Source organism: Myxocyprinus asiaticus, chromosome 50, assembly GCF_019703515.2.
Source record: "Myxocyprinus asiaticus isolate MX2 ecotype Aquarium Trade chromosome 50, UBuf_Myxa_2, whole genome shotgun sequence".
NCBI classification, from domain to species: domain Eukaryota; kingdom Metazoa; phylum Chordata; class Actinopteri; order Cypriniformes; family Catostomidae; genus Myxocyprinus; species Myxocyprinus asiaticus.
The window spans coordinates 15,170,040-15,183,046 of record NC_059393.1 but is presented as its reverse complement, the minus strand read 5'-3'; the positions used below and the strand labels follow the sequence as shown (position 1 = coordinate 15,183,046).

General features: G+C 35.9%; 1 protein-coding gene across 1 annotated transcript; it reads left to right on the top strand.

Annotated features, from left to right (window-relative positions):
- The first annotated feature begins 383 nt into the window (after positions 1-383).
- Positions 384-3,617, top strand: LOC127438651 (mast cell protease 3-like). Its single transcript, XM_051694370.1, has 5 exons — positions 384-464; positions 669-807; positions 934-1,075; positions 2,785-3,036; positions 3,125-3,617. Exons 1-5 carry the CDS (start codon positions 407-409, stop codon positions 3,281-3,283), a joined length of 750 nt encoding a protein of 249 aa, XP_051550330.1. The 5' UTR covers positions 384-406; the 3' UTR covers positions 3,284-3,617.
- The last annotated feature ends 9,390 nt before the right edge of the window (positions 3,618-13,007 follow it).

The window sequence follows — 13,007 nt, the reverse complement described above, 5'->3', positions numbered from 1 at the left end:
TATGTTAAGTGTGTATTTAATGGGACTCTGCATTGGCAGTGCATTGTACAAGCACTCGTGTCTGCATTTGCATACTTGTGAAAGTATATTTCTGTTTTTTGTAATCTTTTAACCTCTGTCTTGACATTAGAGGTGGATTCATGCACACTTCTTCTGACTCTTGAATAAACTTCTACTTCATTGTCACAAGTACACACATTGTTCCAACACAACCACTGAGCATTATCGCTTCTCTTATTGATGTGGTTAAGTCAGGTAGGTTAAACATGACGGTTAAACCATCTGTGCCCTAATTATGATACCATAAGCTGAGAAAAAATGTGTTACGGGGAATTCAGTGTTTCCACCCACCCTCTTATTTATACTCTGTCTTGTCTGTGAGAGTTCACTGATTGTCTTCTTCATCATGACTATCATCTCTCTGCTCCTGCTCGCCACTCTGCTGCCTAACCTGAGCTTCACTGGTAAGATTGATTCATCAGCAAAAGATTCACTAAATGTCCATGTATCTTAATAATTGTATGAATCACAAACAACAAGTCAGTGTGGACTCAGCAACACTTTAGATACTGTATCTCCATTTAAATGACTTAACTGAGTTTGTTGATGCCTCATGAAGAGATTTGTCATGTAAAGTGTGATTTGAATCAGGTCCACCTCTTTCTCAGCCCGTATAGTGTATGGCAAGGAAGAACAACCCCACTCTAGACCTTACATGGTTTCTCTACAGTACTACGGATACCATATCTGCGGTGGATTCCTCATTTCTGATGAGTTTGTTATGACTGCCGCACACTGCAGGCCAAAGTATGCAGCCAGAAATGTCCATAATGTATTTATTAACCTAAAGCAGCATATGTCCACTGAGATCTTCTGAAAGAAGATTTGTGGTGAAGTTGATTGCATTGATTAATAACATGTTTCTTTCAACAGTAATGAGATTCTGACAGCTGTAGTAGGCGCACATGATCTAACAAACTGGAGGGAGAATTCTGTCCGCATCGGAGTGAAGTCTTACCACAAGCACCCATTCTTTTTTGAAGATCCTGTTTGGAACGACATTATGCTTTTGAGGGTAACAGTCTGCTCTGATTCCAGTTGTTAAAAATGATATCTATGATTTATTTTCTTGCTCCTTTCATATTAAAGGTGAAGTTAAATTTTTTTTTTAATGTTCAAATACTTTCTCCCAGTTTAAAGTGCAGAGACAACTATAAGCAAGCTATTAATGGGCTAGTATCAGGTATCCAGTGTTGTCTTATTCTCATTCTGGCCAAGAACTTCCCGCTTAAGGCCCCGGCACTCTCAAGCCGAAATTCTTCTTCGTTCTTTGCTCAGACCCAAAAAGAAGTTTGAAACAGCTGAGCAACAACATTCTGTTTGCGAACATTTAGACACCCTCCACGCCGCTGGGGAGGCGTTTAGAGGAGCATGTGAATATGAGGACGCACAAGACTACATGTAAAACCTTATCAGTAAAAGAAGCTGTTTTAACCACTCAGTGATGATTTAAAGTTATATGCAGTTGATAATGTGTACTTTGTCATGTTTACCTAACATGCTATACACAGCCATAATATGCGCCGATTACACTCTGTAATTGTAATGTATGATGACGCTGATACTTCTGCAAAGATAGGTGTATAAAAGAGAGTTAATGGGAAGAAAATAGACAAAACAATGATGATAAGAGGTATATCTTACTTTGGGCAGATGTGTGAATGGCTTTCGGCTGCAGATGGGACATAAGTGTGTGGGCACTCAAAAGTATTTGAGTAGATTTAATCCCTTTTTGTAAACTAATAAAAAAATCACATGACATGTTTTTGAAAAATGTCTCTAAGCGAACGATCAGACAGATGTAAGTTTGCACCAGCTTGCTTATAACTTGCTTATAGCATGCCAGTGTGTTTATATTGACTGATCTTAACTGACTGAAGAACGTAACCAGAATTAGCTATCGGCCTCAAAGTTGGTGGAGCTCCAGGTCACACCTATCGATAACATGGGCCAAAGGCAGTAAGTGTTTAGCAGCCAATACAAAGTTTTCCTGAAAGTTCGTGCTGTGTGCTGTTACGAACCACTGAAACGAACCCAAAACCAACTTTATTTTGGCCATATTTTGTTCGAAATTACGTCACAACTGTTAGGGGCAGGTTTAACTTAACTAGTTGATACCACATTTAATTGTCCTGCCTGGGAAAAAAGTGTCAGTTTATGACCGATTTTATAAAAAACTAAGGCGAAAAATTTGCAGTTTCTGTCCATCCACAAATGAATACAGAACATTTTACAGATATAAATCAACAAAGTGAAATATACAGTTTTACCAGGCCGTTCACACTGTGAATCCGGCGACAGGAGGTGGAACATTTTGCTGTTGAAATCAGATGGTGATTCCCGAAATTAAAATCACTGCCCCCAGTGGCTGAAGTTGGAATTGTTGTTGAATGTATGGGCACGTGTGAGCTCTAGGTACTTGTCCACAGAGTTGTGAAAAAAAGCGAGTTGTATATTTAGTTGTAATGTAATACAATCAACAGCAATGTGCATTTAATTAACTCTCTACCCAAAACCAAATGCCAAACCTAACTATCAGTGAAGTAAAAATGTAATTTTAGGGCAAAAATGCAGTATCAGAAACACACTCACCATTTTCTATGTGATTGTGATTACTTCCTGCTTTCCATGCAGGACCAGAACTTGCGTGTTCAAGGGTTAGTCTTACGAATGTAAAGAAGTTTTCCTGTAAATGATGATAATGATGCTATTTTTGGTTTACAGCTAGAGAAAGGAGTCAAGCAAGATGAAAATGTCAAGTGGATATCCATAGCGAAGAAAGAAGAAAAAGTGAATTCAAGTTCTGTTTGCAGTGTCGCAGGGTGGGGAAGACTGAGCACAACAGGCCCAGTGAGCGATCGGCTCATGGAGACGGATGTAAAAATCATGAACAGCATAGAATGTGCTGATAGATGGGGGTGGAAGTACTCACCTTCACAGATGATGTGTGCATATGGCGATGGAGGAAGCTGTAAGGTATGTATAAGCAATGCCATTTGATTCACAGTCAGACTATAATAATGAGAAGTAAAATTGAGTGATTTATTAATCTGTTTCTTAACAGGGTGATTCAGGGGGTCCCTTGGTTTGTGGAGATACTGCAGTTGGGGTTACATCTTTTGGTAGTAGATTTGTCTGCAATTCACTGCAGTTCCCTAATGTTTATACTAAGATTTCAGCATTTCTTCCATGGATCCACTCCACAATGGGAAATGTTGAGTGACTTTTTTTGATAATGAAATAGAAGGAAGTGTTTTTACCTGAATTCTCCCATAAATCTTCTTTCAATAAAAGTATAATATCGAGCATCAGTAGTCAAAGGGTTCTTGTTGTCATAACTCCATGTAACCACAATGTTATGTACTTATTATTATGCAAGAATTGCATGGCATAAAATATGTAAAAATGTAAATTTTTTGTTTTCTCCTACTGTTTGTTTTAAAACTTGCAGCACCATTTTGGTTGCTTGGATTGCCACACAAAAATCCTATTGTGCTTTCAAGGAAATATACAGTATATACAGAACATATATATATATACAGTATACATATACTAAAAGTGTGAGTAAGACAGCAGTCATGGCTCAATTAGACAGTTATAGGGGGCCCCCTTGTGGCCCAAGAGGGAATGAAGTATGTAACCTCGAGAGAGTTGCAGCTAGGTGTAATTTTGTATTTTTTTATTTAATGTTTTTGCATTTTGTGTATTTAATAAATTCCGATTTTAATTTTCGTTAATACCCAAAGTATACTTCGGTCTAAAAACATTTAAGAATGTAGGGTGTCCCAACCGAAAGCATTTTTCCAATGGTAACCATCAAGAGGTTATCTAAAGTTATATTACAGTAAATCTCTGCAGCACTTTTAAAATTACTGCCCTGATTGCTGTGTAGGCACAATTTTATGTACATATTTCAACACCATAGTCGGATCACATGTGTAACCCCTTTACATTTCAATGCTTTGGCCTAAGTTTAAGACTTGTGCCACCACTGTTCTCATGTGTGAGTAAGGGAACGGTATAGTTACAGAACTCCTGCATGCATGAAAATCAATTGCACAAATAATTGCAAATGAACATAATAACAAAGGTGTCAGATCTTACAGATCTGAATTGTAAGATAAACAGTTTATTAAATCTTTCAACAAAAGTGATTAAAAAAAGGAGTGAAAGGTCAAACTACACTGGGGAGCTAAAGCTTTCACAATCACATGACCTCCTTTTGCACTGAGATTGTTATCTTCCTGCTTTAGCTATAAAATATCTGGTTCACATACAATTTTAATGGACAATTACTCTACCCAACAAAGCATTAACACAGTAATGTGTCAACATTGAAACAGAGAAAAATGGCTTTAAAGGTTTTTTTATTTTTATTATTCAATCCTACCCCAGTCAATCCTAACCTTTCAATCCTACCCCAATCTGTTTACTATCGACGCTACTCCGCAATGGACACTTCCAGTGTTGATCTCTTCATTGATTATAATAGGATCTACACGTGACATGTCGCTCATGTCCTGTAGAATGTGTGTTAGTGAACATAGATCTCTTTTCAGTCACACTTTTTCTGTTGTGTTTCTTTTATACCTTTTTATTCAGAAGCTGCACTCAACGGAGGCTGTTGAAACTGCGACTGTTCTTTGACATGGCAAAAAATTACAATTGTGCATAGTGCAGGAAAGTTGTCAATTAATCCATTCGTTTGAATGAAATATTGTCATACGGATTCGTCGCTATAAATTCCTCCACAGATTTAAGACTGCTTGCTCTGTCTGTAGCTAGAACATGTCCCGCTGTTCATCGTAGCCTCAGGTAGAGACGCATATGTGCATGCAATAAGGAAAACTTTTCTGATGTACGTTCGTTCAATACATAACACCGTCTCATCAGAGCTGTGAAGGTATAATGAGCAGTTTTGATTGGCTGCCACAAATCGCTTACACTCCGTCAAACAGGAACAATGCGAAGATATTTATGGTCAACATAACATTTAAGTTATTTTTAAATGTTTATATATTTTAACGCATCTATTAATTTAATGCACAGACATTGTTAAATAAACGGGGGGAAGAACATTTCATAATTTGAATAACGTTTCCATCTCAGTTTATGTCACCCCTTCTCAGAAGGTTTTGAAGGGGCTGATTGCATGCCACTGACAAATACAGATCTAAACCAAAACCAGCGAAGCGTCTGTACAGCATTCCTCCTTCTCAGTTGTAAACAGCGGTGCTCTTCCAGGTGTGTCGCACATGCGTCAGTTCTCACATGTCTCACATGCCAACGCAATTACGTCACACGCGTATACTGTTGCTGACCGGAAGCAATGATATATAGTTAAAAAGTACTAAATATTGATCTTTATCACACCAAAAGCGATCGTGTTGCTTTAGAAGAAGTTTGTGAGCGTGCAAAGTGCAGTGCTATGCGCTAGGACTGTGCACAACATCTTATCCAATTTTAGTGAGAGCGCTTATTCTAATCGCAATTTTCGTGCCAGGGCAAAGCGCAAGTGGGCGTGGGTGGGAGTGTTTGCGCTATATGTGGGTGTATGCGCGCAAACTGTGGGTGTATTGTATGGTAATGAAGTGGCGCAAAGCGCAATTTGCTATTTTCCTGATAAATAGACCATTGTGCTAAGACGTTTGAAAACCACGTCTTAACTCAGCGCAAAGTTTAAACTCAGTTCCTGCATTTGCAGTTTGGAGATTCCACCAGCAGGTGGTAATAAAGTTCATGCCCAAACTCTGAAAATATAATGGAACATCAAATTATTTCCCGACAATCACTTTTGTAACCGTTTTATGAAACAAACATTTATGAGATTTGTGTTAAACTATCAAGAGGTCATGGTTTATTTTTCAATTATTATTGTTATGTTTAAATATACAATTGTATTTACGGTCTAATTTGTAAGTCTAAAGGTATTTTTCCACCTGTTGTTGTAGAGTGATTTTTAAGTCAATGCAAAACGGGCCGGTAGAAGAAGTTGGAGAGAGTAAAATGTTTGGAAATGAAAGGCTATGATTTTTTTGACCACTTTGTTATTTTTATAATATTTTCGTTTCATTTGAAGTGTCATTTAAATTTAGAAATATGTTTGGTTAAATTTTTTAATGTTTCAATAAATGTATTTAATTTTTCAAAATCAAAACCGACAGGTAGAAGTGAAGTGCATACAGATATAATCACTATTAATACTAGCCATGATTTGTGTGTCTGTAGATGAAAATGATTAATTATACTTACATTCTCTATAATTTAACGGAGCATACATCCAAATTCTGATGAAAATCACATTTTCCATGTGTATAAAAGGAGCGTCACTGCCATAGAAATACGCCCGACAATCAAGGACACATTTAATGCTCAAAAGAACGTTATTTTCAATTCTTCTAATTCATTGCATACTGTCCATTTACACTACCAAATTCGTATGAATGTGCTGTCTTGGTTTATATCGCTGGTGCTTGAGGAAATGAACTATATAATGGGACACAGATGGTGGAAGAATAACTAGAGAAAACCTCAGAATTAAATTGCACTTAATTCAGCCCATTTGCACGTTGTGCATACGATTTCACCAAAAACTACTTGAGCCTAGACTTAGCGCATGTTTGCACGAAAATGAAACAATTTCATAGCCATGCCCACTGACTTTGCGCTTATGACTTATGGCATAGAGCTGCGCTTAACGCTAGCGCTCGTAAAATAGGGCCTGTTAATTTAAGCGCTGGAGTCGTATGGATGCCCTTTATGCTGACTGTCTGTAATTTTTGGAGCATCAAAAGTCGGATCACCATCCACTTGCATTTTAAGGACCTACTGAGCTAAGATTTTTTATTTTATTTTTATTTTTTTATGTGTTCTGCTGAAGAAAGAAAGTCGTACACACCTGGGATATCATGAGGGTGAGTAAATGATGAGAGAATGTTCATTCTTGGGTGAACTAACCTTTTAAAGGGTTTTTTATTTATTTATTTATTTATTTATTTATTTTTTATTCTGTACCTTGACAGCCCCAGTCGTTATTCATTTTCATTATATGGAAAAGAGTTTCCAGGATATTTTTTAGAATTTCACCATTTGGCATACACAAAATAGTCGTACAGGTTTAAAACAACCTGAGGGTGAGCATGTTTTGGGTGAACTATTCCTTTAAAGCAGTTTCCACATACTGACACTGAGAAACAATACAGCCAAGTGTGATTATTTAATGGCTTCAGTTTTAAGGTCTCATACTCAGAACACAGAGGGTGTGGACGACAAAAATTGACAAGAATCATATCTTCTCACGATCAGTATTGCCAATATCACAAGCTGAGGACAAAGGGGTTGTGACCACTCAATGCCTCAATTTTATGTCTCCACCCAATATGTCCTTATACTGTATTTATTCTCTTGTTTTGTCAGTAAGATCTCACTGATTGTCTTCTTCATCATGACCATCATCTCTCTGCTCCTGCTGGCCGCTCTTCTGCCAAACCTGACCTTCTCTGGAATGACTGATCAAATCTATGGAATCTATGTCCTTTGTCTAATTCATAAAGCATAAAAGCATGTAAACTCTCATCTTTTTGGTAGTTCTAATCCATATTTAGCAACGCAACTGCTTCAAATATCATATTTGAGATGACTGTGTAAAGTTCATGTTGTAGAGCAAAATGTGAAGGTCCCTTCAAGTAATATGAACCCCAGACCTTATTTTATTGATAAATTAAAGCCGATGTAATTTCTGCAACACTAGCGCCACCAAATGGTATTGCAAAAATGTACTTTGTTTTCAAAACAGCTTTCTGAATACATGACCTAAGAAGTACAACTAATGCCCATGTCCGTGTGAAGTCCTACAACAGGCACCCATTCAATAGTGATAAACCAGTCATTTGGAATGACATTATGCTTTTGAAGGTAAATTATATTTTCTTGTTTTCAACATAACCCTCACTTATTTGATTGGCAAAGAAAAATAAACATAATTCAATACTCTGTCTAAAAAAAGTATTATCTTTTACAGTTTTGCTTCTCAGATATATATATATATATATATATATATATATATATATATATATATATATATATATATATATATATATATTTGTTTTATTTCAAAAGAAAATTCTGTGTTCAAAACAAGTTAAGCTCAATCGACAGCATTTGTAACATAATGTTGATTACCACAAAAATGAACTTCGACTCGTCCCTTCTTTTCTTAAAAAAAGCAAAAATCGAGATTACAGTGAGACACTTACAACCCCAATTCCCAAAACAGTGTGGGACAGTATGAAAAATGCTAATAAAAACAAAGATGGGTGATTTGTAAATTATAATATAACCCTTTGCCATATAGAAAGCTCTACATCTAAACATTATATGATGTTTTACCCTGTGAATTTCATAGTTTAAAAAAAAATAGTACAGTAATTTCAAATCAGATGATTGCAACACGCTCCAAAAAAGTTGGGACAGTCGAGTGTTTACCACTGTGAAACATCACCATTTTTTCTAATAACACTTATTAAACATTTGGGCACTGAAGACACAAGTTTGTTAAATTTAAAAAGTGGAATTTCCCCCCATTCATCCATTATGCAGGCCTTCAGCTGCACAATTGTACGGGGTCTTCATTGCTGGATGGTGTGCTTCATAATGTGCCACACATCCTCAATTGAAGATAGTCAGGACTACAGGCAGGCCAATCTAGTACCCGCACTTTCTGCTTATTCAGCCAGTATGTAGTTTGAAGTTGTCCTGTTGGGAAATACCACAATGTCTCTGGAAAAGATGGTGCTAGATGGCAGTATATGTTGCTCCAAAATGTGTATATATCTGTCTGCATTCACAGTGTTCTCACAGATGTGCAAGTTACCCATGCCATGGGCACTGACACACCACTGGCCCATACAGACACTGGCTTTTGAACCTGACGCTGATAACAGCTTGGATGGTCCTTTTCCTCTTTGGCCCGGAGAACACGACGGCTGTGTTTTTCAAAAACTATTTGAAATGTGGACTCATCGGACCAAAAAACACGGTTCCACTGTTCTACTTTCCGTCTAAGATGAGACCGAGCCCAGAGAAGTCTGCAGCGCTTCTGGACAGTGTTGATGTAGGGCTTCTGCTTTGCAGAGTAAAGTCTTAACTTGCATCTGTGGATGCAGCGGCGAATGGTGTTGACTAATAAAAGTTTACTAAAGTAATCCCAAGCCCATGTTCATGTTATCTACTACAGATGAATGATGTTTTTTGAGACAGTGACATCTGAGGGATCAGAGATCACACGCATTCAGAAGTGGTTTTCGTCTTGCCCTTTACGCACCGAGATTTGACCAGATTCCTTGAATCTTTTAACTATATTGAGCACTCTAGAGGGTGAAATGCCCAAAATCCTTCCAATTTGTCTTTGGGGAACATTGTTCTCAAAGTGCTGGATTATTTGCTGTCTTGAATGATCCTTGCTCTTGAAGGACTAGGCTGTTTTTGGAGGCTCCTTATACAGTATACATTTCCTGTTTCACATCACCTTGTTATTTCAACTCGTCAAATTGTTATTAGTCTTAAATTGCCCCTGTTTCAACTTTTTTTAGAGCATGTTGCAATCATCTGATTTGAAATTACTGTACATTTAAAAAAATAAATAAATAAATAAATAAAAAATCACAAGTTAAAACATAATATAATGTTTAGTTGTAGTGGTTTCAATATAGCAAAAGGTGAATATAATTTACAAATCCCTACTTTTTTTTTTTTAGCATTATTCATACTGTCCCAACCTTTTCTGAATTGGGGTTGTACAATGGAAGTGAACGGGGCCAATTTCTGGAGAGTTTAAAGGCAGAAATGTGAAGCTTATAATTTTATAAAAGCACTTACATTAATTTCTCAGTTAAAACTTGTGCATTATTTCAGCTGTACAGTTGTTTAAATCATCATTTTTATGGTTTACAGCTTTGTGTCGTCATGGCAACAAAGTTGTAAAATTGGCCATAACTTCAAACAGAAAAGTGTAAGCAATTTTATTTCACTAAAATAATGATAACACACATATTGTATATGTCTTGTGGCTATACTTTTGAAACAGTAAGTATTTTAACATTCAAAAATTGGCCCCCATTCACTTCCATTGTAAGTGCCTCACTGTAACCCATTCGGGAGGTCCTTTGGTGTGTGAAAAAACTGCAGTTGGTATTACATCCTTCGTGAGTGCATCTGGCTGCAATGATCATAGACTTCCTAAGGTTTCTGCATATATTCCATGGATCCGCTCCATAGTTGGAAAAATGTAGTGACTCTTTAAAAAAAAAAAAATAGATTTCATTTAAATAAAAAATTTAAAAAACAATAAAAACAATTCTCTTTTTTCTTTACATTTTTCCCCAGACCTTTCGAGCAGCAATAAGTTGTTTTCATTGTTAGAAACCCATTTCACAAGATCACATTTTCGAATTCTTGCAAGAAAAAAAAAAAAAGAATTGGAGAGATCGGGGCTAATTGTCACACTTTCCACTGTAGTGAATATTTCTCAGAGTAGGTTTATTTTGAAAGTCATTGCCAATTTTACAAGTATCTAAGAAAGCATTTTAAAAAATACAAGTTATAAACAACTTATATATACACTTTAGTTTTTTTTTACATTTTTATTAAATCAGTGTTGCCAAGCATACATGTACATTAAAGAAGAAAACTGGCTTAAAACTTGAAACTGTCACAGTAGGTGGTGCTGAGAAAAGGAGCCAAATGCAGGAAGGCAGAATAGGGCTTTTAATAAATAAACAAATAAAATACAAATCAAAACTCTCACGAGGGAGAGGAATAAACAGCTGAAAACAAAACGGACCGACCGAATAACTGGAGACAGAAAACAGACTAGAACACACTAACAGAGTAGCAACACAGCAAAACAATCCAACAGCGATCCACATTGGGGCACTCCACGTAGCACAGATTGATAAGTAGTACTAAGACACCAGAGGCCAACTTCTACAATTTGATAGCTCAGGGTTTAGAGAGTCTATCTTACGACCTAACTTGGGGTGTGCAGCAAAGCTATAATCTGTATCTGTATCTGTATCTGTATATGGATAGAACCAGATGTTGGAGGGCTTAAACTGGAAGTGCATCAAAACTAAACAAAACGCCCATTTTTAAACGTTACTCTATTACATTTAAGTTTCTATAGTTAAAATATGCCTTGTATATAAATATTTATGAATAATAGTAATAATAATAAGAAATTATTATTATTATTATTATTATTATTATTATTATTATTATTATTGGTAACACTTTACAATAAGGTTCCATTTGTTATCATTATTTAACAACATTAGTTAACATGAACTAACAATGAACAATACTTTTACAGCATTTATTAATCATGGTTAATGTTAATTTCAACATATACTAATGCATTTTTTTTAAATCAAATGTTGTATTAGTTAACATTAGTTAATGCACCATGAACTAACATGAGCTAAAAATGAACTATTTTATTTTTATTAACTAACATTAATAAATGTATTGTTCATTGTTAGTTCCTAATGCATTAACTAGTGTTAATGAATGGAACTATACTGTAAAGTGTCACCTTATTATTTAACAAAATTTTTACTTTATTCTTTTTTTTTTCTTACCAGATGAAACAGAGTTAACTGGATTCTCCTCATATTTCTGATATTAATATCTGCTGAAATAGAATTTTTGTTTATGTCTGTGCATGTATAACAATGTTATTCTGGAGGCACAAGATGTCAAGCAAATATGAAATGTCAAGCACACATTTTGCAGCGAATATTAAATACAAATACAAACATTAAAACAAATGACAATAAATCAATATCACCTCCAAACAGGCAAAAGCACCATAAGTCAATCAGGAATTTGTACGATACACTCGAGGCTCATTTTGTGCATACATATTTAAATTATTTAGTTAAATTATATGTGCAGAATTAGCAAATTAGCCTGTATATGTTTCCAGAAAATAATAGCGTTCGTATCACATGTGCAGGAATAGTCTGAATAAATGTAAATTTATGGAGCATTAAACCTCTATGGAGCATATATATATATATATATATATATATATATATATATATATATATATATATATATATATATTTAAAATATCACTTTATCCTTGTGCTTCCTGGATAATTAGTCAAGCTAATACTATTTCTACATATCGGATGGATTCGTTAATTTTTTTGAGGTCATTATGTGTTCCTTTCTGAATACGGTATTCAGCTACAGGCACATACCTAACCCTAAACTGGGGCTTTTCAACTACTTTCTTGCGGGAGCCAGATTATCCTGATGAAAAATCGGCAGGCCGGATTTGGTCTGTGGGCCATCAGATGACTGGCCCTGCCCTGCCCTGCCCTAACCCAAACCCCAACCATAAACCTAACCGTCAGTGGCATAAAAATGTAATTTTAGAGCGAAAATGCAACCTCCAAATCACGCTCACCTTTGTTCATGTGAATAAGATTACTTCCTGGTTTCCATGGGACCAGAACCCGTGTCTCTGAGGTTGCTTGTGCAATGTGCAATCAGTAGTGAAATGGTAAACAATTAAATTAATGTAAAAATGAGATGGCACATGTCGGTTATTCGGCAGAATGAAGTTGATATTAGGATACATAAACATTTCGAAGCAACATGTCGATTTCCTGTGTGATCATGTTGGAAATTACACAGTTATTTCCTGCTTATATAATAATTTACAGTCTCTAACCAGGCTAATAGATAGTATGAGTCAGTTTTACTGTGAGCTATAGCCAGTTTTCGCACATCTTGTGGCAATTTACAAGAAATACTACATGGGATACATCATACTTGGAAAAGATTACTTGTCTTCCACCAAAAACCACAAGCATAGCACCCCTCTTAGCCACTTTTTGCAAAGTTAGATAAACAAAAAGCTGTGAAACAGGAAGTACAGG

What these genes read in the sequence shown, in the direction of transcription:
- LOC127438651 (XM_051694370.1), top strand. Translation starts at nt 407, where the DNA reads ATGACTATCATCTCTCTGCTCCTGCTCGCCACTCTGCTGCCTAACCTG. An exon ending in GCCGCACACTGCAGGCCAAA is followed by an intron (nt 808 to 933) that starts GTATGCAGCCAG and finishes TTCTTTCAACAG; the next exon opens with TAATGAGATTCTGACAGCTG. An exon ending in ACGACATTATGCTTTTGAGG is followed by an intron (nt 1,076 to 2,784) that starts GTAACAGTCTGC and finishes TTTGGTTTACAG; the next exon opens with CTAGAGAAAGGAGTCAAGCA.